The sequence below is a fragment of the Ceratotherium simum genome, chromosome 19 (genome assembly GCF_057802395.1).
Source record: "Ceratotherium simum simum isolate JZ-2026a chromosome 19, ASM5780239v1, whole genome shotgun sequence".
In the NCBI taxonomy this organism is placed as follows: Eukaryota; Metazoa; Chordata; class Mammalia; order Perissodactyla; family Rhinocerotidae; genus Ceratotherium; species Ceratotherium simum.
In genome coordinates, this window is record NC_141918.1 from 38886193 (window position 1) to 38912163 (window position 25971).

The 25971-nt window shown below is 42.1% G+C and overlaps 1 protein-coding gene across 2 annotated transcripts in view; it reads left to right on the top strand.

The window, feature by feature from the left end:
- Positions 1–21150, top strand: part of DCBLD1 (discoidin, CUB and LCCL domain containing 1) — a 62163-nt gene extending 41013 nt beyond the window's left edge. The window contains exons 6-15 of one of the 2 annotated variants that reach the window (XM_087444031.1): positions 6018–6151; positions 11098–11138; positions 12350–12565; positions 12975–13099; positions 13359–13506; positions 13602–13709; positions 16204–16288; positions 16522–16571; positions 17449–17568; positions 19094–21150. In XM_087444031.1, the coding sequence (XP_087300157.1) occupies positions 6018–6151; positions 11098–11138; positions 12350–12565; positions 12975–13099; positions 13359–13506; positions 13602–13709; positions 16204–16288; positions 16522–16571; positions 17449–17568; positions 19094–19623 (1557 nt within the window). In that variant the 3' untranslated portion in view covers positions 19624–21150. The remainder of the gene's footprint in view (positions 1–6017; positions 6152–11097; positions 11139–12349; positions 12566–12974; positions 13100–13358; positions 13507–13601; positions 13710–16203; positions 16289–16521; positions 16572–17448; positions 17569–19093) is intronic. The other variant, XM_087444032.1, reaches the window with a different exon arrangement.
- Positions 21151–25971: the final 4821 nt, after the last annotated feature.

Sequence of the window (25971 nt, forward strand, 5' to 3'; positions counted from 1 at the left end):
AAATTCATTACAAAGTATAGTCAAATAAGGTTTAAAACTATGTAGATAGATGCACGATTCTTCTCTGGGAATAAAGAAATGAAATAATAAGTATAAAAATCAAGGTTATTCATGCATCCATTCCTATTTTTAGCATTTCTAGTTAAGCATACTGTAAATAAAACAGTAAACAAAATCCTTTTCAACATCTGAGAGTATAGTTCCATCCATTTTGTATAAGAGGTCATCCTTTTTGTTATAATTTATGTTTTTATTTTAATGCTCCAGTTGGTTCATGTAATATAGCTAAGGCCATGAATAGTCACCTCACAGAATAGTGACATTGTGTCTGGGACCAGTGAAGCCATCTAACCTACTCTTATGTGTTATTCCCCTCCTTCCTTGCACCTCAATTTCTTAAGTTTAATGAGATTCTCTGGGTTATATATATTGTTCTCAGAGAAAAATAAATTCACAAGAAGTCATTTTTCTAAAGTGTATGTCCTGTCTGCAGATACACAATCCTTCATTTTTTACTATTTATAGATTTCTATCCTGGAAATCTGATATCTGATTTTTTAAAATTTACATTGCTATTTAAAACAGTTGGGTTTCCAGCTTATGAGAATTGGCTTGAGTTATTAGAAATGTGAAAATCTGTATAGTGATAGAACTTTTCTAAGAGTTATTGACATGTCTTCATGCATGGGGAAAACATACATGTTCTAGGAGACTGATAATTCATCTCCAGCAGGGGGAAAAAACTTGGCTTTAATTTTTGCTTTTAGTGCATCTTGATTCTGAAAGCAGCAGATTTTGTTATTTTGCTCTTTGGTTCCTTTTTCATGTGTTGTCTTTATTTAGAAGATTGACACAGGATATCCATTTGGCCTATAAATTGTTTGAATCTTAAAATGATTTATACTAGCTCACTTTGAAAATATACTTGGCACAGCCTATTTCTAAATGACTTCAGGAAATTAACTAAGAGAAATAAAAAGTTGAAGTATAGTTCTTCCCCCAGCAATAAAATGTTTTTATTATTTTCCTGTCCCATGCAAGAAACTTAATAATTATGTACAATAAGAGAAATAGCATTGTTTTTTCTTACATTAATTGTTTATCTTGGCTCCTCTTGAAGAGCTGTCTTTTTCAGTGTAGCAGGTAAATGGTTTCCTGTGTGGTAGATCTGAGCACTTGATCTGCAAGTGCCAGCAAACAGGTTTCCTATTTGACTCACTAACTGGTTTTACACCGTTTGCTTTTAGAATGATTTTATCTGGAGGGAAAATTTGTACTTTGAAAACTAATCTCTTCCAAGAAGTCTGATTAGTGCCTTTTTTGTATATGTTGATATTGGGGGTGTATTAAGTATCTATTGTTACATAACAATATTACCACAAATGTAGAGGCTTAAAACAGCACATATGTTATCTCTCATGTTCTGTGGGCCAGGAGTTTGAGGATGGTTTAGCTAAGTTCTCTGCTTCGGGGTCTCACAAGGGTGTATCCAAGGTGTCAGCTGGAGTTGCAGTCTCATCTGAGGCTCAACTGGGGAAGAATTTACTTCTAAGCTCACATGATGTTATCAGCATTCAGTTACTTATGGATTGTTGGACTGAGGACCTCAGTTTTTCCTGGATTTTGGCTGGAGGCTGCCCTCAGCTCCTTGCCATGTGGATCTTCTCCATGTCTGCTTGCTTCTTCCAAGCCAGCAAGGGAGAGTTTCCTAACAGGGGAGTCTCCTAGCAAGACATGTTACAATCTTATCTAATATTATCGTGGGCGTAGTGTCCCATCACCTTTGCCATATTCTATTAGTTAGAAGAACTAATCTAACTAGTCATAGCTCCTACCCACACCCACAGGGATTACACAATGGGGGAATACCAGGAGGCAGATAGCATGGGGGTTATCTTAAAGTCTGTCCTCCATGGTACCTTCATCATAGAAAATGTGTTCAGTTTTAGCAAGTCTTTTCTGGAAGCGTCTTTGCAAAACCAAAGCATATCTTGTACATCAGGATGACAGAATCTGTAAAAACAAGTTACCAGAGAAGCTGCAGAAGAAGGTGCTCTGTCTCAGGGAAGAAATATGTTGTTTTAAAGAGCAATTACAGAAAAGAAATTGGTTCTCTATGTTGTTCCAAAAGGCAGAACTAGGATCACTAGATGAAAGTTGGAGGGAGGCCAGTTTTAGCTGCATATAAGGAATATTAAACAGAGCACAGTGGGATACGATGTCTCAAGAAACAGCCCTGGTCACTGGAAGTGTCCAGCGTAGATGTTACAACCATTTGTCAGAGATGGCCTGTGTATGTGTGGGAAGGTACTGTGGGGGTGGGGAAAGGGACGGTCTCTCAGGACGTGTTGGTGGAGACCTTTAAAGATCTTTTTGAATCCTTAAGATTCTGTGATTCTATCTCCATGACTGATGTATTAAGGCATCCGTATTTGCGTATGCTTACCATGCCAGTGAAGCAGTATGGGCTTCTCTTGAAGATCTGCCTCACCTGGAAACCAGAAATAAAAAACCCCCAGAACAGTTTTTCTCTTGGTACCCTCTCCCAAGCCTGCTGACTCTACCATCTGCTTTTAAGAGAAAGACTTAATTAACTTAATTAACTCGTTTCAGCAATTCTCCATTCCCAAAAAATGTTTAAGTATTGTAAAATAAAAAAAGACCGTACATATAGAGTGCTTCCAGTTTAGGAGGAGAAGGGGAGAAACCAGGCCTATTATACACACCCACAAAAAGCCATAGGGAAGTATGTTATAACGGTGAGCGATTGTCTCTGGGCAATGGCAATATGAGTGATTTTATTTTTTTCATATTTTGCAACATTTCTATAATGAATGCATGTTACTTTTGTAAAGAAAATGTTATCAATATGGTAGTTATGAAGACTGTAGCGACATAGAAACAATTCCTACGATAGACTGAGGAATATAGTTTTATAATTTAACATTTCACCGTCATTCCGCTAACATTTTAAACATGTGCTTTATTCAGGTTTTATTAAATGCAGTCTAAAACGTTTACAGTCATGCGTCGCATACTGACTTTTCCGTCAATGACGGATCGCATATACGGTGGTGGTCCCATAAGATGAGTACCATATAGTCTAGGTGTGTAGTAGGCTCTACCATCTAGGTTTGTGTAAGCACACTCTATGATGTTCACACAATGATGAAATCACCTAACAATGCATTTCTCAGAACGTATCCTCGTCGTTAAGCGATGCATGGCTGTTCTTTTATATTAAAATTTCCTTTTAATACTATGTCAATACTTCTTAGTATAAGTTGATTTTTCCTAAAAAAAGATTTAAGAAAAATGCTCCAATTCTGGGATGATTTGATAATTGCTTTGAAATTGTTTTAGTCTTACCTCAGGCTGATCTGTTTGGCCATCTTTTGTGGCTCAGTGAATTCAGAAATGTTTAATGCCATCAACCTGCAATTTCATGAGCCATGCACGTGTTCTCCTCAGCTGTCTGTTGCATTCTTTTTCCTGAATAATTACATTTACATTTAAATTATTTTGTTTGAGTTTGTTTAAGGCAGTTCACTAATTTACATAGGCCAGTGATGTGGCTTTCCTATATTAACATTTCAGTGAGGTTTAGACCTTAAAAATAGCTAGAAAATCAAGGTATAAATTCACTGTTCAAAAGAGAATTTTTTAAAAATTAGCTTCAATGAATGCGAATTTTTTAAATTGATACCAAAAAAGCCCCAACTTAAATAAACATCAATTTTATTCAAGTTGGTGGTGGGGGAGTGATTTTTTTTTTTAAGGAAATAATCCTAGAAAGGGCTGATAATTTTTTCATAATAATATGATAGCCAGATCTGGTGGTTATTCTCTTGGAGATGTATCTTATGGCCTGCATTTAATATTAGGGAAAAATGTGAGCTCTAATTAAATAAATTCCATAAAAAGGGTATATATACTATTGAGTTCCCTCAATACTGTGTTCTGTAGGATATGAGAATATTTGCTGGCTGGTAGGTTCTATTGCTTGTTGACCTGTGAACTTGTCCTCTTGTAACCAAGGAGGCCCTGGAACATGCCGAGTCCATTGAGAGCTCTCCACAGGGCAGGGCTCCTGGGATGAAGGCCATCCCATTCCCAGACCAATTCCAAGGAAGACAGATGATCCCAGGACAGTAGGAATAGCTGCCCAGAAGACCACTGGACCAGTTTGCTTTTCGTTCTGGGGCTAAGAGAGAGGCAGGCCCTCCTGGACCTTGTAATAGGTACACAGAGTACCCTTTACAGTCACAGGTGACAGACTCATTAGAAAAGATACTAGACATCATCCAGTCCAGCCTTTTCATTGTACAGATGAATTGGGAAGCTGGGTCCAGACCAATGAAATGACTCAGCACACCTGTTGGAGGTAGATGCAGAGCCAGTATGATGAGCTAAATTGCTGAATTTACATTCCAGACTTTTCCTTTACAACTGGCTCCTCCATTTTGCACCCCAAGAGTCTAAAACAGGGATAAGAAACCTTTTGAAGAAAATTCAGGAAAAATAAAAACGCAAGCTGTTTGTTTAGAGTACATTCTTTTTCTCTTCGAATTCTTCTTTTTTCCCCCAAAATCAAGAAGAGTACTACCTGCATCTGTGTTTCAGCATTCTCATGTTTCTTCTCTGTCAGGAAATCATCCTCTTTTTTTGGCTATGATAGTAGTCATTGCAAAACTAACTCACTTTGCCAAATCTAATCTAGTTTGGGAAATGTGAACTCTAAATTGAAGATCACAAAAGTTCTCAATTTTATTACAGCAACGTTCATTACAAAATATGGTTTGTCTCATTGGTCCTCCTAAGATTGTAGCTTAAATCTAAGAGAATTTTCCATTGCAAATAAGGTAATTGTCATTAACACAACGAGAAACTCCCAAGTCCGGTTATTGAGACACAATTTCGTGAGCTGGTTTTCTCTTTTTGGCATTAACCATTGTGAAGTGGGGCATTGTTTAGAAAATGATGCTTCTCACTCCTCAGTCCTGGGCTGACTGCCTAATCACCCTCCCACACAGGTATTGTGCTCATGGAGACCTCAAGCCTGGGCACCCCATGGAAAAGTTCTAGTCCTTCTTCTAGCCCCACTTTCCGATGGGCCACTTCCAGTCACACGGATACCTGCTAATCAGAGCCAGTCAGGTGCTCCCGCTTGGCTTGTCACACCAGCCGGTAGCCTTGGAGGGCTAAGCAGGTGCCAGCTGTTTGACCCTGTCAGCAGAGATTCAGGAAATGAGGTGTAGGCTGTGGGCCCTGGGTGGCTCATCATCGCTCTAAGAACTTCATGAAGTTGGCTGTTCCATGTAGTGTTCTGTGGCTAACATTACCATTTTGGTTTTGATGCCTTGTTAAATCTCTAAATTAATTGTACAATGAAGCTGTGGTATGCAAGGTTCGCCTTCTCAAATGATCCTTAGTATGTGTATCTGGTAAACCAAATGCAAGAAACTAATGAGTTATCTATTTCTGCTTCCACTCTAAAACTTAGTGACTTAAACTGACAGCCATTTTATTTGCTGATGATTTGTGGTCAGCAATTTGAGCTGGTCAGTTCTGAAGCTCCCCTTGCCTGGAATCACTCCTGTGGCTGTAGTCATGGTGGCTCCTCTGGGGCTGGAGGGTCTAAGGTGGCCTCACTGGCATTTGTGGCAGTTGACTGGGCCATGTTAGCAGCAAGCTCTGTGGCCAACTTCAGGGCATGGCCACTGGGAGGTGCTATTCACTGGGGGGGCCACCACTACTGTAAATTACCTACTTACCTTCCTAGTGGATAGGTTCCCAAGTTAGTCAGCATAAATGTGGACACTCTGATGTCATTTTGAGATACTTAGACAATAATCTTTTCCCTCCCCTTCTACTTTTTATTTAAGTGAATTATAGTTTAGTAATGTCATGGGTCAAATAGGGATCCTGACCACAAGTTATAAAAAAATGGAAAACTCCCATTGTATTTTAAATGTGTTCTTGAGTAAGCTACGATTGATGATGTTGCTGTGTTTCAGACCTCTTTATTGTGCAAAGCTGCCATCCATGCAGGAATAATTGCAGATGAACTGGGTGGGCAGATCAGCGTGCTTCAGCGCAAAGGGATAAGTCGATATGAAGGAATCCTGGCCAATGGTGTGCTCTCAAGGGAGTGAGTACTTCGCCTTTTGTTCTGAGTGGAAGGTAACCCCAAAGGCATAATTAAACAGCGCACAATTTTGAAAGGACAGCGGGCATGTGATAGCAAGGGTTTGTCAACTGAGAAAAATATGCGTGAGTGCTTAGAGCGGCATTTATGGTGTCTACATGAAGATAAATGTGGCAATAAAAGAGCTCACTGTTTATGCTGACAAATAAATTAAAATGGCACAGATGTGGAGTCCCAGGGCAGAGGACTATTCCTACTCTCAGGTGCTTTAGTGGGAGAGAATAAAGCTTATTTCTTTTTAGTTTTTCCACTTTCAGTAAATTACTGGCTGTCTCCAATATTACCGAAGATACTGAAGGAGATAGGGGACTGAAATAAACTCAGACAGAACCCTGAGCTCCCCAGAAGATCCCTAGAGACAATCTCTTAATGATGAATAATAGTTTGGGAGGTGAAAAAAAGATAGCTTTTGTTAATATTGTTGGTAATTTCTCTGGTATGTTATCCCCTGCTCTTTCAACTTCATGAGAAAAAACTGTCAGTTGCTTTAAACATTTCAACCTCAGCTTTTAATGCTTTCAGGTTTCCTCAGCTTTCAGAGTGGGAAACTAGAGCTGTTAGAACTAAATATAGGCCCGCTTTGTGGTCCAGATGTCCGCCATATAAACAGGCAGCTTAGAATGGTCCAGAGGGACGCTCCTCTTGGGTGGACGCCTAGTGAGGGAAAAGGGCTCCTCGAGCCACTGTGTTTCTCTCTTGCTCCCTCCCTCTCTATCTGCTCCAAAATGTCTTCCTGCTATTGCCACTCTATGTTCTTTTAGACAAGTTGCCACGTGGTCTTGGTTCCAAGAATATGGCACAAGCCAGAGGCTATAGGCATTTCATTTCTGCTACCACTCACTAGTCTGTGTGTATAGACTCCCTGCCCCTGCCATTTTGCCCTGGTCCGCTCTTGCATGCAGACAGAGCATGATCATATTTTACTGTTGCATTCTCACAGTGGGCTATGGACCATCTTATCTGGTAAAAAAATCATATTATGTGGGCTAGATAGGTTCCCAAGTTAGTTAACATAGAGTGATTCTGGTGTCATTTTGAGAAAGTTATACAATAATTTTTTTCCTTCCCCTTCTACTTTTTATTTAAATGTATCGTAGTTTAGTTTAGCAATATTGTGGGTCAAATAGGGATTCTGACCCCAAGTTATAACGTTGTTTTTCTAGGAAAATGAATTTTAAGTTCCAAAGAACCAACTTAAGAACTCACAAGTGAACTTTGGGATTTGTGGATTGGGGGTGTTGGCCTAGGCTCACAGGACAAGGTGTTTGGAAGCAGTGACTGACGTTGGGGGAGAAGTTGGTTGGGTCACCTTCATGAAAGAGGCAAGCCTTAGGTTTGATGGAAGGCAGGAACAAGGCTTCAGGGAACACGGGTAGAGTCAAGGCAGAGCTCCCAAGGCACTTCCGAGTTCGGGGGTGCGGGTGGGGGTGACTGGAGAGGGTATTCCAGTCCAACCTTTTCACAAGCAACACAAGCGATGCTGTATGCAATCTATAAAAGGCAGTCATCCGCTAAGGAGAGGGTACATGCTGCACGCTTGGACGTGCAGACTCATCTCTTTATTTTTGTGTTCTCTGCCTGCCGTGACCTTCCCGTTTACTTTTCCCCCTGGATAGGATTTTTAGCTATGAGAGGCCTCTAAGTGTTCTTTTTGTATTATCCGGACATTCAAAGATAAATTAGTCCCAAATTTGTGCCAAAGTTTAACATCTAAAAGCTTAGTAACAGGATGCCTTTAGAAACTAAAATCCTTACTCGGATAAATAAAATTTATATATACGTGTGTGTGTTTGTTGTGTAATATATATATACACACTATACACACACAAATATATATAGACACATATGTACTACACATAAAATTTTATATACATATGCACACAGGTATTATATATATACATATATGCACATACATATGTATATATATTTTTTCACTTGTATATTTGCCTGAAACCCTTCGGAACATTAAAATTTATATTGCTTATGCACAGTAAGCTTTAAATGTCAGCTTGACCCTGACTTTTGAGGATCTATTTCTTTTTGTGTTTTTTCTGGTTTGTTCTATTGATACTAGGCACTATTTCAGGAAGATACTAGGCTGTGGCCTAGATTTGTTGGGGGTGCTATCTCCAAATAGGAACAAAGAATTGTCCTTTAGCTTTAAATCTGTTTTTTGGAATCTCTTGCCTATGTTCGTATTCATTTGAATGCTTCTTTTGTAGAAAAATAGGATAGTAAAAAGTTTAACTTGGATTTTATTTTACTTTTGAAGAAAAATTATTAAAATTATTGAGTAAAAGTAGATGTTATGTTCTCAATTACTTCTGCTACATCAACTGGGCTTCATCCATACGAAGTCACTTTATATAATTTGAAATTAAACTTTGATGCAAAAATAAGAGTACAAAAACCGAAACCATTCATGAATTAGGAAAAGCTTGGCTCCACGTTCCATATAGTTATCTGAACAATTTGTCTGATTTTTGTTCTGGTGGGAGGAGATAGAAAGGTCCCTTCTTACTTCTAGCTGTGTTTTGCACTGACTTTTTGTACTGAGCAGAGAAGAGTAAACTGTATGCAAACACAGTCTCTTCCACTCATTTCAATTCCCAAATCTTCAGGGAGCAGTTGTTTTTATCTGTGCTGTTTTGCTGTTGGGGAACCACTGTACGTGCGGTCATTGAACTTCTGTTCCCACACACGATTGTTTGGCATTCAGGAAAAAACACAGAAGGAAGCATTGCAGCTGAGGAAGGAGGAGTCCCTAAAGTAAATATCGAGGGTTCTTCTGGGATTCATCCCGGGTCAGGTCACTTCCTTGGTTTGAAGAGACCAGAATGGAATCAGGAAGAGGGCTGACCTCATACAGAGGATGGTGGCTCCAACCATCAGCAAGGAAGGCTTTCCTTTTTGTTTACATCAGACTATTCTTGATGACTTCTGTAGCCCTCTGGGGAGGCTGGCAATTCCTGTAAATCTGATTGAATTCATTCCCCCTAATGTGTGAATGCCTCACAACCCCACCCTCCCTAGGGCATTTTCATTTTTAAAAGAGGAGGCTCATTTACCTATAGAATTCTCTGAGTGGTTGTATTTAATTAGTTTAATAGAATGAGATGGAAAAACATTCCAGCTGATAATGGAGGAAAGCCAGGCTGAGAGCTGTCAGACGCAGAGCCCTCCCTGGCTGGCGTTGTCTTCTCAGGGTTAACTCCTAAGTTCTCCTTTCCATAACTTCTTTTTTTCAACAACCACAACAAAATAAGTATTTTAATGTTTCATAGCCGTGAGACCCCGTTTAGGCTCTCAGGGTTGCAGCAGTATTATTTGGGCTTATTTGGGCAAATTTCAAGTGTAATACTTAGTGCAGGAACATTCGAGAAAATGGAAAAATCAAAAGAGAGGCTCTAAATAAATCTTATTAAAAATTTAAATATGAATTGCAACAATATGCACCTTTCTTTAAAGGTTAGGAGAGCTGGGCCCTCACTCGAGCTTTGCTTAGGCAAGTCTCATGACCCAAGGGGGTCTGCGTTTTCTCATGTGAGAAGGGATTGGTGCCTGCATTCTATTCAGCACAGAGATTATAATAGAACCTTTATGTGGAATACCGGGGCTTGTGGAGTGTCTGTCTGAGAGTGGACAAAGAATATGAAAGAGAAAAATCCATTCCGGAGAGTTTGACTACCTGTTACTTCTAAAAAAAATTTTTGATGGCAAGGGGCTTGTACTTTTGTCCAGACTATTTTTGGGTTCTCTGTGGATTTCACAGTTCTGTACTCTGTCCTGATTTCCACATATAGTTCAGAGCCAAACATTTAAAATAATAAGCAGTACTCCCAGCGTGTAAAACAATTGAACCTAACAGTGACATCTACATTTTTGTGTGTTTACCTTAGTATCTAATATAGTAAGTACTATGCACGTAAGATTAGTCTTGAGACTTCCAAATTTTCTATTTGTTTTGCATATTTTTACACCGGTGAATTGGTGAGGGCTTTACAAAAAGGTAAATACAGTCTTGGGCCATAGGAATCTCTACTCCACCAAAGACAATTGCAAAACAAGGCTGATTTGATAATTTTGCCCTTGAGAGTAATACAAGCTCTGGGACTGCAAGGGTCCAGAGGTCTGAGAGTCAAGGCCAGATGAGCAGGAGGACGGTCTTGCAGCACTGAGGGCCAGTTCAGGCCAGGTCAGTGAGAAGCTATGAGTTTTCTCCAGCTGTCCCTTGTCATCCAGAAGCAAGAGCTGGGTCATGGCTTGGTGCCCATTGCTACAGCAGGTAGGAGTGTGACTGGAGAGAGAGACTGGGCTGAGGCTGTCCCCAGAGCCACACTGCTGGGGCATGACCCCCAGGGAAGGAGTAGAGAAGTCTGTAGAGAAGGTAGCTAGCAAATGACATGCTCATTCTTCTAAAAGTGGCCAGGCTTCTTCATTTCTCTCGATGGTCCTTGACTGTTGACGAATGCGATGCTTTAAGGTGACTGCTGAAGCAAAGAGTATTCAGGGCAGTGATCCTTTCTGCCTCCATCACCATATATTAATCAATTGGGATTTAAGATTGTTCCTGAGACAGTATATGTGCACATTCCTTCCCAATACAATGTGGCATGATGGAACAGCACAGGATTTTGATTCAAAAGCAGTGTCTCAGAGCCCTGGCCATTTGTCACTTGAATTTAGGAAAGTTGCTTACCCTTCATGGGCCTGGGTTTCTTGATCTGTAAAATACCAATGATGAAGACAGTTAACAGTGGCCTTGCCGGGGTGCTGGGAGGGTCCCATAGGTGTGGGAAGGCTCTGGGAGCCCTCTGCCATAGGGCTGTATCAGTCATTAAGATCCAGTTAAGCAACTCACCTCCTCATGTCTGTGTTTATTATTCCAGTGGTTCCCTGTCAGACAAGCGATTTCTGTTTACCTCCAATGGTAAGGACCATGCTTTCCTTAAGAATTTGATATTTTAAAATCCTCAGTGGTAGTTTATTCTTCTATATCCCTCAGATGGTTTAGTTTAAAGGACTTTTTTTTCTTTTTTCCTCAGGTCACATAGCACCAAGTATGCTGTGACTTAAAAATACACAAGGCAAGAAGCCCAGTTAGCATTAAGCAGAAAATATTTTTCTTTATAATTTAATACCGTAATATTTTTGTTGTTGTTGAGGAAGATTCACCCTGAGCTAACATCTGTGCCAGTCTTCCTCTATTTTGTGTGTGGGTTGCCACCACAGTGTGGCTGCTGACAAGTGGTATAGGTCCACGCTCGGGAACTGAACCTGGGCCGCTGAAGCAGAGCACGCCGAGCTTAACCACTAGGCCACGGGGCTGGCCCCAATAACATAATATTTTTAAATATAATATAATATTTTTTCTTTATAATCTAAGCTCGCTCAAAGTTTTGCCAAAAAGAATGAAAACTTGAAACGACATTTATTTTAAGATAAATTCCTTTATGTTAGATTTTAACAGAGAAAGCTTTTAAATAGTGCAATTTGATTTCATGGTTATCTTGAATTAAGTAACTGAAAATGAGTATATAAAATAAAGGCCTTTTAGCCCCTCTGTCATGGAATATATTCTATGTAAATCTTCTCCCTCACTTAAAGTATTTCAAGGAGAAAATAGGAGTGTGTCTTCTTTGGCCTTTATTTACGACTTCCATATTGCCTTGGACATGGTAGAGTTAACCTCCTAAGGATTATGTTGGGTACAGTTTACTGATCTTCAGATCACCTGAAGCACCCACTCTTCAAGGGTTCAGAGAGTGGAGTCCCACTCTGATCAAGTGAGAAGAGCCTCAGCATTTTAAACCTTTAAGACACCCTGCACTTTGTTGAAATCGGGGTGAATTTAGAAGATTAGAAAGGAAAATCTATAGTGGAGACAAAGAGATGTCCCTTATAGGAGATGTGACTTCGGCGAGGTCTATTAAAAAGAAAAGCAGCAACAATTTCAATACACTTAAGTACACATGAGTCAAATGCACGTCTGGATCATTAAAAAACTAGTCATTAAACAGTTAATTCAGTATCACAATGGAGGTAAATCAACTGAATAATTCTAGGTGAGATGGGGGTACATTTTTTTCCCCTTTCATTTTGTGTCTATATCTGAAATATTTTCCTGCTCTTTTCATCTAGGTTGCAGCAGATCCTTGAATTTGGAACCTGACAGGCAAATCAGAGCTTCTTCTTCTTGGCAGTGGGTCAATGAGACTGGAGAACAAGTTCATTGGTCTCCTGGCCAAGCCCGACTTCAGGACCAAGGCCCATCATGGGCTTCGGGGGACAGCAGCAAGAACCACAGGCAACGAGAGTGGCTGGAGATCGATTTGGGAGAGAAAAAGAAAATAACAGGTACAGACAGAGGTGCAATTGCACGAATGAAAAATGACTCGCCGTTGAAATTATGTTTTTGATTTAGAGAAGTGCGTCTCTCTCTACCTCAAAGTACTCGATGTCTTTTTGTAAAGTAACAGATCTTCACGTTGTCTCTGTGGGAAGAACCTGTGTGCGGTTATAAATATGGATGTATGGATTACATAGCTGATACCTCATTGGTGAAACCTTTTTCTGGCATATTGTCAGTGTGAAAACACTCCTCTGTGATCAGGTTTCTAATGCAGATAAGAAAAGTTGGCCTATAAAATGATTTGAGATTTCAAACAAGAAAATAAAAAGAAAAGAAACCTGAAATTATAATACATTATATATATATATATAAAGTATTTTTAAAACTAACCTATAAATAATATTTTCTTACAAGGAATTAAGACCACTGGATCCACACAATCAAATTTCAACTTTTATGTTAAGAGTTTTGTGATGAGCTTCAAAAACAACAACTCCAAGTGGAGAACCTATAAAGGAATTGTGAATAATGGAGAAAAGGTAAGAAAAACTCTGGAGGCATGAGCTGAGTAAGAGAGCAGGCCTCCAAATATTTTCATCAGTGTGTTTCCAGAAAACAGATTCGCAGCACCACTGTAGTTAGATAACTTGGCCTTTGTTTGCAAGGCCTTGTATCTTCAATATCAAAAATGTCTATAAAAATGCAACAGACATTGGTTTCATATAACCAGATATGAGTGGCTTGATAAAGACCTAAAAACTAATAGAATCTTTAGGTAAAAGTTACCCGTTTCTACAGGTGTTTCAGGGCAACTCTAATTTTCGAGATCCAGTGCGGAATAATTTCATCCCTCCCATTGTGGCCAGATATGTGCGGGTTGTCCCCCAGACGTGGCACCAGAGGATAGCCTTGAAAGTGGAGCTCATTGGTTGTCAGATTACACAAGGTAGGACTCGGGGTGAGTCAGTGAGTTATTGGATTCTGGTCATCTCCTTTCATAAACTGTCGTTGCTAATGTGGTCTTTCCAACATCTCTTTCAGGTAACGATTCTTTGGTGTGGCGCAAAACAAGTCCAAATACTGTTGGTTCAACTAAAAGAGAAGATGAGATAATCACAAACGCTGTCCCCTCCGAAGAAATGCCCAAAGGTAGAGCAGTTATTGTTCTGTGGTTTCCTAAGGAATATAACTGGTACTCCACCTGATATTACAGTAGCTCGAACAACATTTTTTTCTCTGTCATATGAATGTCTAGAGGCAGATGGTCCAGAGGTATCGGTCCACGTGTAAAATGATGTATGTGCACATTAGTCATTGCAATATTGTAAGCAGAAAAAGACTGGAAACAAACTTCTGTGCCCTTGAAACACTAGGTAAATATTTTATGGAAAAATAAAATAGCACATCCATACCGTGGAATACTCTCTGCAGCCATAAAAAAGAATGTGTTAGGGTGGTGCAAGAGGTTAAGTGCATGCGCTCCACTGCAGCGGCCCCGGGTTTCCCGGTTCGGATCCTGGGCGTGCACCGATGCACCGCTTGTCAAGCCATGCTGTGGCGCCATCCCATATAAAGTGGAGGAAGATGGGCATGGATGTTAGCTCAGGGCCAGTCTTCCTCAGCAAAAAAAAAGAAAAAGAAAAAAGAAGAGGATTGGCAGATGTTAGCTCAGGGCCAATCTTCCTCACAAAAAAAGGAAAAAAAAAGAATGTGTTAGTAATATAGAAAGCTCTCTGAGATATATTGACAACTTAAAGAAATAAGCGTGGTATCTATGTAGCACTCTACCATGTGCATGTGAAAAGGGGGGAATAAAGAATGAATATATATATTCATCCATTATCTCTGGAAGAATGTCAAGAAACATAATTTTGCTTCTTGTGGAGGAGGAACAGAGGTAGGAAGGAGACATTACCTGCCATACCTTATACTTTCTGAATTTTGAACATGTAAATGTACATCTATTCAAGTAATGAACATTAAAAGTACATTTATTTTTTGGGGCCAGCCCGGTGGCACGAGTGGTTAAGTGCGCATGCTCCACTGCGGCGGCCCGGGGTTCACCAGTTCAGATACTGGGTGCGCACTGACGCACCACTTGTCAAGCCATGCTGTGGCGGCATCCCATATAAAGTGGAGGAAGATGGGCACAGATGTTAGCCCAGGGCCAGTCTTCCTCAGCAAAAAAAAAGGAGGATTGGCAGATGTTAGCTCAGGGCTGATCTTCCTCACAAAAAAAAAAGTACATTTATTTTTGAAGAATATAAAATAATTTGCATATTTTATAAAATTTGGAAAGATGAGGGAAATATAAATCAGAAAATAAAAATCAGGGGCTGGCCCCGTGGCTTAGCCGTTGAGTGCACGCGCTCTGCTGCTGGCAGCCCGGGGTTTGGATCCCGGGCGTGCACTGACGCACTGCTTCTCCAGCCATGCTGAGGCCGCATCCCACATACAGCAACTAGAAGGATGTGCAGCTATGACATACAACTATCTACTGGGGCTTTGGGGGAAAAATAAATAAATAAATAAAATTATTAAAAAAATGAAAATAAAAATCAGCATCCGTAGATCCATAGATCACCATATCCCACTGTATCCAGTCAACTATATTTATATTTATAACTTTGAGACAAAATGGTAGCATACCATATATTCTGTTCTGTAGCATGTATTTTTCACTTAACACTGTATTCTGAACATTTTTCAATGTTATTAAATAGTCGGAAAACACAATTATTAATATCTTTATAGTATTTTTTCATATGGATATCCCATCATTTAGTTAACCATTCCCCTATGGTTGGATGTTTAAGTTGTTAGATTTTTCCCAAATTTCCACTCTTATAAATAGCACTGCTGTTATTTACATAAATTTTGTTCCTTTCTAAGTTGCTTACCCTGCCTTTCATGAACCACACATTTCCACTCCTGCTTATCCCTTTTTGCCCAGGGATCACAGAGAAAGAAGGGTGAGAACAAATATTTCTCCTTTAGTTTGCATAGTTTCACAAGCTTGGGGCCTGCTTTAGTGGCTGTTAAATAAAGTCACCTCCTTTTTTAAAGCAGAAAGGTTGTAGGCAGACACAGTCTGGTGTTGCATGTAGCAAAGTGGAAATGCTGTCTGAAATCAGCAGGCTGCACTTCCTTTCAGTCCGCAGCTCTAAAGTTCTGGAAATGAGGCACCCGGGGTTCCTGCGCCTCTGTTATTGTACAGGTCTGAACCCGCCCACCATCTGGGGAACTGGTTGCTTGAGCCCTGCTGAGAGCTCCACACTGTGCTTAAATCATTTCCCTGTCTGAACAGCTCCCGGCTGGGGGGCCAGCGTTAACCCTTCCCCCTCAATTCTGACTTTTGCTGTCTAATATGGTCCAAGCAACAAGCTCAGAGTAAATGTTAATCCTCAAGGAAAATTGGAAACTGCCTTCAGGGGGGAAAAAAAACCTAAATTTTATTTTCCTAAACCTTAGCCAGGATTCTGAATCCTCTCTTTTTGCTTTCTGTAATATCAGTAAAGGCCTAACATGTATTTATTTTGACCATATATTAAACCGTTGAAGACCTTTCATCAATGTTCAGTTTTGGATCATGAAATCGGTTGCAGTTCATTTCTCTTGTAATGTGGTGGCTCCCCCCTCTTAGGAATAAACATCACAACCATCGCTCTTCCGCTGGTGCTCCTTGCCCTGCTGGTTGCTGGAATGGGACTCTTTGCAGCCCTTAGAAAGTATGTGACTTTACATTTTTTAATTTCTTCTCTAATTGTGTAAATAATCACAAAACCAACATATTGACTCTTTAGATGTTCATGTGTAGAAAAGCAGCATCACTTCTTCGAAGATAAAATGTTCACTTCGATCTTAAAAACAAGTTGGGAAGAGGTAGAAAGTATCAAGTATTATTTTATAAACAGCACTTATCATTTAGAAACCTTTTCAGTAGGATTTTTTGTCTCAATAGGAGGAAGAAGAAAGGAAATCCTTATGGATCAGCTAAGGCTCAGAAAACAGGTGGGTTGAAAACTCTATCTACAGTTTTATTCTGTCTTTGAGGAGGGGACAGGATCTGCTGATTAAAATCAGGTCTGTGGCCCATACTTGTAGGATTAAACAAATAAGATCTATAGCCTTTAAGTCACCAAATCTACAAGGAAGGAATATATTGTATCCTATCTCTTTATTTTAATTCAGAGTTTTCATGGCCAGTTTACTTTTTTTCAACACCATCCCATCATTTATCAGCATTCAGTTTTGGGGGGGTGGGCACTGGAGTTTAGGCCACCACATGGCCTGTCATCCAGAAGGTATAAAAGCCCCATCTGTGAACTGAACATGGTCTAGCTCTCTCAGCATCTTCAGGCTCCACTGTGTTTTCCACTCTGGGAAAGTGGGGGAAGGACTAGGCAGGGCTCACATTCAGGTTCCAAAGAATCTTTAGGACACAGGATGCCCAAGCAACAAGTCAGCTGTGGTCTAGAGGGAGAGCAGTGGGGCAGGACCCCTGAGAACCTCAGGGACCACTTGGGACTCCACCTCCACAGGGTCTAAACAGCCAGCTGTGTTGACTCCTCTGGGTCACAAATGCCGAGTCAGTGCAGATTATGAAAACCATGCCCAGATGGGCTAACACAGGGATAGGCTGGGACCTGATGAGCACACAAATACATTTAACGGCACAGCGGAAAGCATGGCTGGGATAGTGTTTGCTGTTGTTATAACAACCTCAGCATGCTGGTTCCACCACACACACCTGAAGGGCCGTGGCCGTGCATTTATCACGGTCAGCCGGCAAAAGGCAGCCTGACCTCTGTCTCATCGAGGAACACATGATGAGTATGTGCATTCCACTTCTGAGATACTAGTCTGTTTCATGTTATCTTTATTCCAGACTGCTGGAAGCAGATTAAATATCCCTTTGCCAGACATCAGTCAGCTGAGTTTACCATCAGCTACGATAATGAAAAGGAGATGACACAGAAGTTAGATCTCATCACAAGTGACATGGCAGGTAAGTGTGACGCCTCTGTGACAGCGCTATTAGATCGCTGTCTAGATCGGAGGGGCTTGCTTGTGGGGCAGGGGAGACCAGGAGGGTCATAAGACTAAAATCTTTTTGTTTAGATGGGGTCCAATGAATCAGTAATGTGTGAAGTTTTCTTTCTGCACTCTGCACAGTTACAAACTGACACTGAGGTATTTCTCAAAAGCCCCACTCAGCCGAGGCTCTTACACCTGCAGCGGCTATGTGACATCCAGAAAAATGGCACTGAAGTACCACTAAATCTGGAAGCCCTTAATTAATCTACTTTTGTTACCTACGTTTTGATTAAGGCATTAGGAAAGAGGGACTAGAAAGATGAACTAAGCACAGCACCTGCCCTTGAGGAAGAGGAGACAGGAGATGAAGGAACCTGTCCAGTGTTATAATGGCCTCAATGTCCCTGAGAAGCCATTGTTGAGAGCTGAGCTTCCCAAGCTATTTGTGGGGAAGGATCCGTTTTCTGCTTTTGTTTTTTTAAATTTCTAATCCATCAAGGACGAGTACTTTTGTAAAATACAGTATAAATTAGTAATAATCATGAAATTTTAAAAAATTTTAAAAACTTTTTTACAAAGCTTTTTTTTTATTACATTCAATGGACATAAAATTACTCTCTCAAATTGCTGTTTCTAAACACTTGCTCTCAATGTGTGTACTTAATCTCTTTGCAGACCTGTCACAGACAGTTCTCAGATATGTAGGTGTCCATGGACTGCCCTCTGAGTAGCACAGCCCTAGTTTCTCGCTCCTCAAAGTGGGGTCTGAGGACCACCAGCATCAGCATCATTTGAGAGCCTGTTAGATGCAGGCTTTCAGGCCAGGCCCCGGGGCTACCAAACCAGAAGTTCCCGGGTGAGGCGTGTAGATACCAAAGTCTGAGAGGTAGCAGTGTAGAGGTTGCCTGAGCCGTTTCAGGGACAAAGAGAGCATCTCTACAATCCAAATCCATCCCCTGTTCCTTTCCTCTGACAATTCACGTTCTACCTTGGGGGTAACGCAAGAAGAGGGGAGAACCCCTTTTCTGTCCTCTTCTTCCTTTCATTCTCCTTCCTCACTGCATGGTCTTTCTTGGGCTCCTTAAATGTGCGAGGCCGCAGGTTCCCCTCTTGCGCCCACTCATCTGCAGTCTCTCCTCAACAGCCTCCCGCATACCACTCCAGAGCTTCCAGAAGAGCCCTTTCTTGAGTATTTGTCTGCTCTGCTGCTCACACCCACATTGCCCTCCCTGCCCCCAATAAGTCAGTAATCTTCACCTGCTGGATGTCTCTAGCTGCAAGTGTCACCAGTTCCTCAGGGGCTCCAAAACTGAACCCATTGTTCCCAACCCTCCCCACATATGCTCCATGCGTTCTTTTCTAAGCAGCTTCCCCAGTGCGCACCCCAGTCTTCTGGGCTTAACATTTGGGAAGGGCCTTTGGCTCCCCTCTTGCCTCACACCCCACATCACTGGTGTCAGTGCGGTGCACAAACGCGTCTGCTCTTCCCTTTGCAGATTACCAGCAGCCTCTCATGATCGGCACCGAGACAGTCACGAGGAAGGGCTCCACCTTCCGGCCGATGGACACCGAGGCGGACGAGGCGGGGCCGAGCGCCGAGGCGGGCAGCCACTACGACCGCCCCCTGCCGGGCCGCCACGAGTACGCGCTGCCCTTGGCGCACGCCGAGCCCGAGTACGCCACGCCCATCGTGGAGCGGCACCTGGCCCGCGCGCACACCTTCTCGGCGCACGGCGGCTACCGCGTCCCGGGGCCCAGGCCGGCGCACAAACATTCCCTGTCTTCTGGCAGCTTCTCCCCGGCAGGCGGGGCCGGCGCCGCGAGCGCGGGCTACCGGATGCCGCAGAGCCCCGCGCCCCCGGACCCGGGCTACGATGAGCCCAAGGCCGGCGGCTGCGTGACCGCGGAGCGCGCCGAGCCCGACTATCAGAAGCCGCAGCCGCGTCCCGCGACCAGCGACGCTTACTCCGCGCCCCGAGACTGCCTCAGACCCCTCCACCAGACGGCCATGACTGCCCTTCTGTGAACACAATGTGAAAGAAGCCTGCTGTGGTACTGAGCGTCGCGCTGTGTGGCACTGGAAGCGGGGAGATGGGTTCAAGTGTGTGTGCGTGTGTGCGTGCGTGCAATTGAATCGGATCCTGCGGTGGAGTCCCTGAGACCACCTCTCCTACTGTTTACAACGTTGTGCAGCTGGTTTTGTTCTGACCCTTAGGGCAAGAGTCCCTTGGTGTTTTGTTGGGCTAGAAAAATGAAAATTTTCAGATGGCCTTTTCATTTCTCTAACTGTGATATTGAGCTGCTTTGGTGTAAAATGTGCAATCTGTACAGAGTTGTATTTAACAAGAATTAAAGTAACTTAAGTTTGCTTTATCAGATTTTGGTTCTGCACAGAGGTTAAGTGGGAGAATGCAGCTGTCGCAAAAACGTATATAATAGTGTGCTCACTTTTGAAATATAATTGATCTGATACTGTGTCAGCAGCAGGTCTGTTTAAGCTTAAGCTTGTTGTTCGTGCGGCTCATTTCCTTTCCTTTGATATCTAGAGCTAAAAGCGTTGTTCACGTTCTCCTGGAAGGAATGAAATTACTTGAAGCGTGAAAAGCCCACCAGGGCGGTTGTTAGCAATTATGAGTGTAGATTTAAAAAAAAAAAAAAAAAAAACACCACCTCGGCAGCTGCCTGTCCCTCAGACTCCACTTCAGATGGGGATGTGGGGGCCGTAGGGCACGACAGAGCAGGAGGTCTCTGTGGCCTGCCGGGGCCCTGCTGCCCTGGACTAAGACACCCGTCTCTCTGAGGAACCAGCCTTCCTCACCCTGGCTTCCTCCTCACCTCAGGCCTGGCAGATGCTGCGGGCCTTTCACCTGCAAACCCGCCCTTTCAAACTGTCTGCCAGGCTGAGACTTGAGAGCAGCCAAAACCGCTCTCCCGACAAACTGAATGAAGGTGGCACAGCAATAACAATTTGAATTACTGTATCAGATGCTTTTGTACCTCAGATTACAAATATTGCTGAGGTCAGATGCCCACGCTTTTCATGACTTTCTTCAGAAAGAGCACATTATACTCTGAAACAAAACAGTGATTTGAAGGGTGTTCTTACAAAAGTGACCCAGGCCAAATCTATGTGGAGCTTTTCTGCTGAGGTGGGTGGGAGCTGAAATGATTTTGTAAGAAACGATTTTCCCCTTAAGTATGTGTCTCTAATTCCCGATGAGCCCAGACCTCAGCTGTACCTCATGTTAAGTGATTTTTATCTGAGTTTGCTTTGTCTCTTCACTGGGGGGGGATTTAACCTCTTTTGCCAAAGAGGAAAATGTGTGTGTGTTTTAATAGAAAATGTGGACCAAAAAATCCTTTCCCTAAAAAATGTATTATAATCCTATTTGTATGATTATGACTTTGTGTGAAACGTATAAATGTTAATTAAAATAGTGAGGGTGCTGGAAGGTCACAGAGACTGCTGGTTATTGTGGAGGGTAAACCGTTTACTTTGTGGCGTTTACAGTTTTATATGCCTACTAATTGTAATAAACTATGCCAAATTCCAGTTCCCCTGTCTCTCACTGGGGCCCTGCTTGCTGGGCTGTTGAAGGCATTTGAGGCTCAGGCTTCATAAAAGGGCAAGTGAGACAGAGGAAAGAGCACGGGCTTCGAGTCGGGTGGGTCTTGCTTCCAGACCCTGATCTGCCACACAATAGCTGAGGGATCTTGGGCCACTTATTGTGGAAATAAATGAAGACAAACCAAATGAGAACAAAGGCTCTTGCGAGCTTGCTAGAGTGGGGGAGTCAGCCACTCTCACCTGCATTTCGGCAGAGAGAGAGACTTGAAGGCATCAGAGGAGTGGGAAAGCTTTATCATGGAAAAAAGAACACTTCAGGTGTGTCCTCTTTGGAGGCCATTTGGCCTGGGGAAGCTGCAGGACCAATTAACCAGAAGTGGGGTGGCCTGTATAATTGGTTAGGAGTGCATTTTTGGCTTCCTCTGGTTGGTCAGAAGTTGGAAGTAGGAACAAAAATTAGGGAAGCTGTTAGTTATTAATCAAATGTTAGTGATTTGGGGTCTGTTGTTACAGGCTTTATGGTTTAGATTGCTACCAATTCCTGGATTGTTACCAGAAATAGTGGTCTGGCTTTCTACAAGTCTGACTTAGAGTGGGCTGGCTTTCTGGGCTGCCAACTGTGAATAATGGGTTGGCTTCCTGTGCTTGTTGCTGTGGGTTGTGGGTCAGAGTTCTGTTTTTATTTATGGTCTGGCCACTGTCCATTTGTATACTCAGTCATTATATAACCCCGAGCCTCAGTTTACTCATGTGTAAAAATGATGTTAATGTGCCTTCCTTCAAGGTTTACAGATAAGAATTAATTGGGACATGTATCAAAGTGTTTGTTCTATAATAGGCCTTTTTTCTGCCCTTAGTGGGCTGTGTATAGCATTTTAACATTAAAATGTTAGTCCATAAGAACAGACTTGGGTAGCCCGTAAGAGTCGCCTTTACAGTGGAGCCGTGTTCATCCATCACATCTCTTCCCTGACCTGAACTCATGACCTAATCATGACAGAAAGGGGGAAACAGGGCTTTGTTCTGGAACAGCATTTCCTCGGGATGGCCTCACTGTAGACCAGGCTGGGTGAGTGCATAGGTCTGACACGTGCTACCCACCGCCAAGCCTACACTAGAGGATACGAGCAGAAAAAGACTAGGTCTTTCTTTGTCACTCTTTTGCATATGATAAGGCGAGAAAGATCATTCTGTCTGGTTTCTTCTGTGTTACCAAATCCTATTGGGAGGCAAAGATTGCATTCTGTCACTTATAATTGTGGCTGAAACATCTACTCTGACAAGCGAGACTACACTGACCACAGAGGTGGCTGAAACTTTTGCTCTGGATTTTATTACTATTATGTAAACTTTCACTGAATATTTATAATCAGCCCAGAAAACATCTAGAAAGGATGTCAGAGATTGTTCTGTGTTTATTACACTTGCTTTGGATTCTTAGCGGAAAGTGAAATCACGTTTATATTATGGGTACAACTGTAGCCCCACGAGAGCCTTTCACCAATACATCTGTTCAGCAGTCCAAGTGTCGCCACTGGTTGGCCTCACTATTCTGAAAATGCTTCTCTTGCATTCATTCAGGCACCAGATAGTCGTTAAGGTTCTGAGAGCAGTGTTCACCCTGTACTTGAGTTTCGAGAGAGCATGCCTGACTCCACCAGGGCCTGGGAGCAGTTGAGTCCCGCTAATGGGAAGCTAAGGTTGAATACAGTCCTGCTAGTGGTCCCTGCCCCACACAGCCCATTCAGTCACCCAGCACTCTCCTTGTACCCACATCACCGTGTTCAGCGCCCGCTGCAGATCTGTCTCCCTACTGGTCTCTCTCGCAGCCTCTCCTGTTCTGGGAATAAATTCTCCTAGAGGCTTTAAAGATTGTCACTCTGCCTTTGGTATTCTGCAACCATGTGTTCAGCCGTGAATTCATTTGTATTCCTACTAGGGAATTGTGCTTCTTGAATCTGAGGATTCATCTTGATCAACTATAAAAAATTCTCAGCCATCCTTTTGTTCCAATACAACTTGCCTCTTTGCTGTTTATTCACTCCTGGAATTCTGTTGGATGCTCATTGGACCTTCTCATTCTATCCCTCCATATCTCTTAATCCCTCTTCTTTTCCATCTCTTTATCTTTCTGTGCTGCGTCTGGGTAAACTCGTGAAAGAATATGGCCTGGTGGTTGAGTGCACAGGCTTCAGATTGTCTGGACGCGAAACTGTAATCTCTCGGTGCCTGTTTCCTTGCTTGTTACTCAGGGAAAAACAATACTATCCACTTGCCTATGGCTGTTGTGAAGATTAAATGAAGGTTTTAGAACACTGGCCCGCAGGAAGCACTGTCTAAGATTATATATTATATTCTGGTTTACTAATTCCTTCTTCCACTATCTAATCTGCTGTTTAATTTAGCCATTGAGGTTTTGATTTCAGGTTTTTTTTTTTTAATTTCTAGAAGGTCTATTGATGCTTTTTCTTTCTTTCTTTTTTTTTTTTTTTTGTGAGGAAGATGAGCCCTGAGCTAACATCCATGCTAATCCTCCTCTTTTTGCTGAGGAAGACCGGCTCTGAGGTAACATCTATTGCCAATCCTCCTCCTTTTTTTCCCCAAAGCCCCAGTGGATAGTTGTATGTCATAGTTGCACATCCTTCTAGTTGCTGTATGTGGGACGCGGCGTCAGCATGGCCGGACAAGCTGTGCATTGGTGCGCGCCCGGGATCTGAACCCCGGGCCGCCAGCAGCGGAGTGAGCGCACTTAACCGCTAAGCCACGGAGCTGGTCCCCTATTGATTCTTTTTCAAATCTGCCCTTTTCTACACTGTCGTGGTCTTTTCTTGGGCTTTGATTCCTTCTTTTAATCATTTGCAACATAGTAATTTTATATTCTCTTTGTGATTGTTCTGTTATTTTCATCTCATTTAGGGTAAGAGTCAAAGTCGATACAATGATTTCTAAGGCTCTGTCAATGCTGTCCAGTAGAACTTTTGCAATGATGGAAATGTTCCAGTTTCTCAATATGGTAGCCACTAGCCACATGTGCCTATTGAGCACTCGAAATGTGGCTAGAGTGACTGAGGGATAAATTTTTAATTTTATTGAATTTTATTTTATTTAAATGTAAATAGCCGCATGTGGCTGATGGCTTCTGTATTGGAAAGGACAGCTCTGTGATCTGTACCCCCATCATGTTGTCACCTCTCTGACCCCCATCTCCTACGTCTCCCCACCTTGTTCACCCCCCTCCACCCACATGGGCCTCCTGGCTGTAACATGCCAGGGACACGCCCATCTAGAAACCTTTGCACTTGCTGTTCCTTCTTCCTGGAAAGCTCTTCCCCAGATATCTGCACAGCTTGTTCTTTCGCCTTCTTCAAGTCTGCACTCAAACATAAACTCCAGGAGGCCTTCCTTCCTCTCCCTTTCTAAAACCTGCAGATTTCTCCCCTAACACATTTTCTGTCTCCTTTTCTGCTTCACTTTTCTCCTTAATACACCACACATTTTTATTTATTATCTTGCTTATTATCTGTCTCTCCCACTCTAGGGAATGGATTTTTGTCTGTTTTGTTGCTTGCGTATCCCCAGCACTTAGAACAGGGTTCACTAAATATTTATTCAATGAATGAATGGTCAGAAGTTCTTGAGACTCCGTCCCGTTTGTTGTTTCTACCGACCCTTGTTCATGATGGTTTGTTTCTTTGTGTGGTTTCAAATTTTTGACTGTGAGTCCTTCCTTAGCAGGGTTTTTCCCTCCTTGTGAAAAATGCTAATAACGTCCTTTCCCAGTGGTTTTACATTTACATCTGTCAGATACACCAGGTAGGATTGCCAGATAAAATACAGGATACCCAGTTAAATTTGAAGTTCAGATAAAGAACAAATAATTTTTTAGTGTACATTCTGTGCAGTATTGGGGGCTTATTTATACTAAAAAATTATTCATGTCCTGTATTTTTATTTGCTAAATCTGGCAACCCTAACACCAGGGATGTTGCCAGCCCTGCATCAGTTTTTATTTTAACTTTTGGATGGTGGTTCCTAGACTGAAAATTTAGACCCAAACCTGTGTGAGGCACAGGCCCAGGGTCTTAATTTCTCAGGGAGACTTCCCGTGTCTTCCAGGGCCATTCATCCTTTGTTGCCTCACTGTCTTATTGGGCAGATTTTTTAGGTTCACCTTTTCACTGTTCCTACTCCCTGCCATGCCTAACCCCAAATCTTGTCTCCTATCCCTTCATGGAGGTTAAATCTCCAGCATCTAAGTAACTGCAACTCTCCCCCCTCCAGGATGCCCGGAGCCCCAGCTCCAGGGCTTCTGGCTTTCAATTTCTTCTTTGTATTATATATATATATTTTTTCTTCCTGTTTGATTTTGGTTTATATGCTGCTCCTTTACTAAATTTTATGTTTGTGTCTGGTAGTTTTGTTGATTCTCTTAGGTTTTTTGGGAACGTGATCATAATGTTTGCAAATAATGCTTGTGCAGCTTTTGCAATATTTATATGTACACTTAATTCCATTGGCAGTCTCTCCAGTGCCATATTAAATGCTTCCAGTATCTCCCTGCTAAGCATGATGCTGGCTTTGGGGCAGAGATAGATTATGTTAAGGAATATGATATTGTGTTAAGAAAGCATCCCTTTATTCCTTTTCCCTCGCCAAGAATGGGTGTTGAATTTTGACCAATGCCTTTTTAGCATCTACAGAATTAGAAGCAAATGATTTTCTTCCCTAGGACCCCTCTCTAGACCCAGCCATATGATTAATTACATCGCTAGATGTCCTAATAGTAAACATTTGGTTATGGTGTAC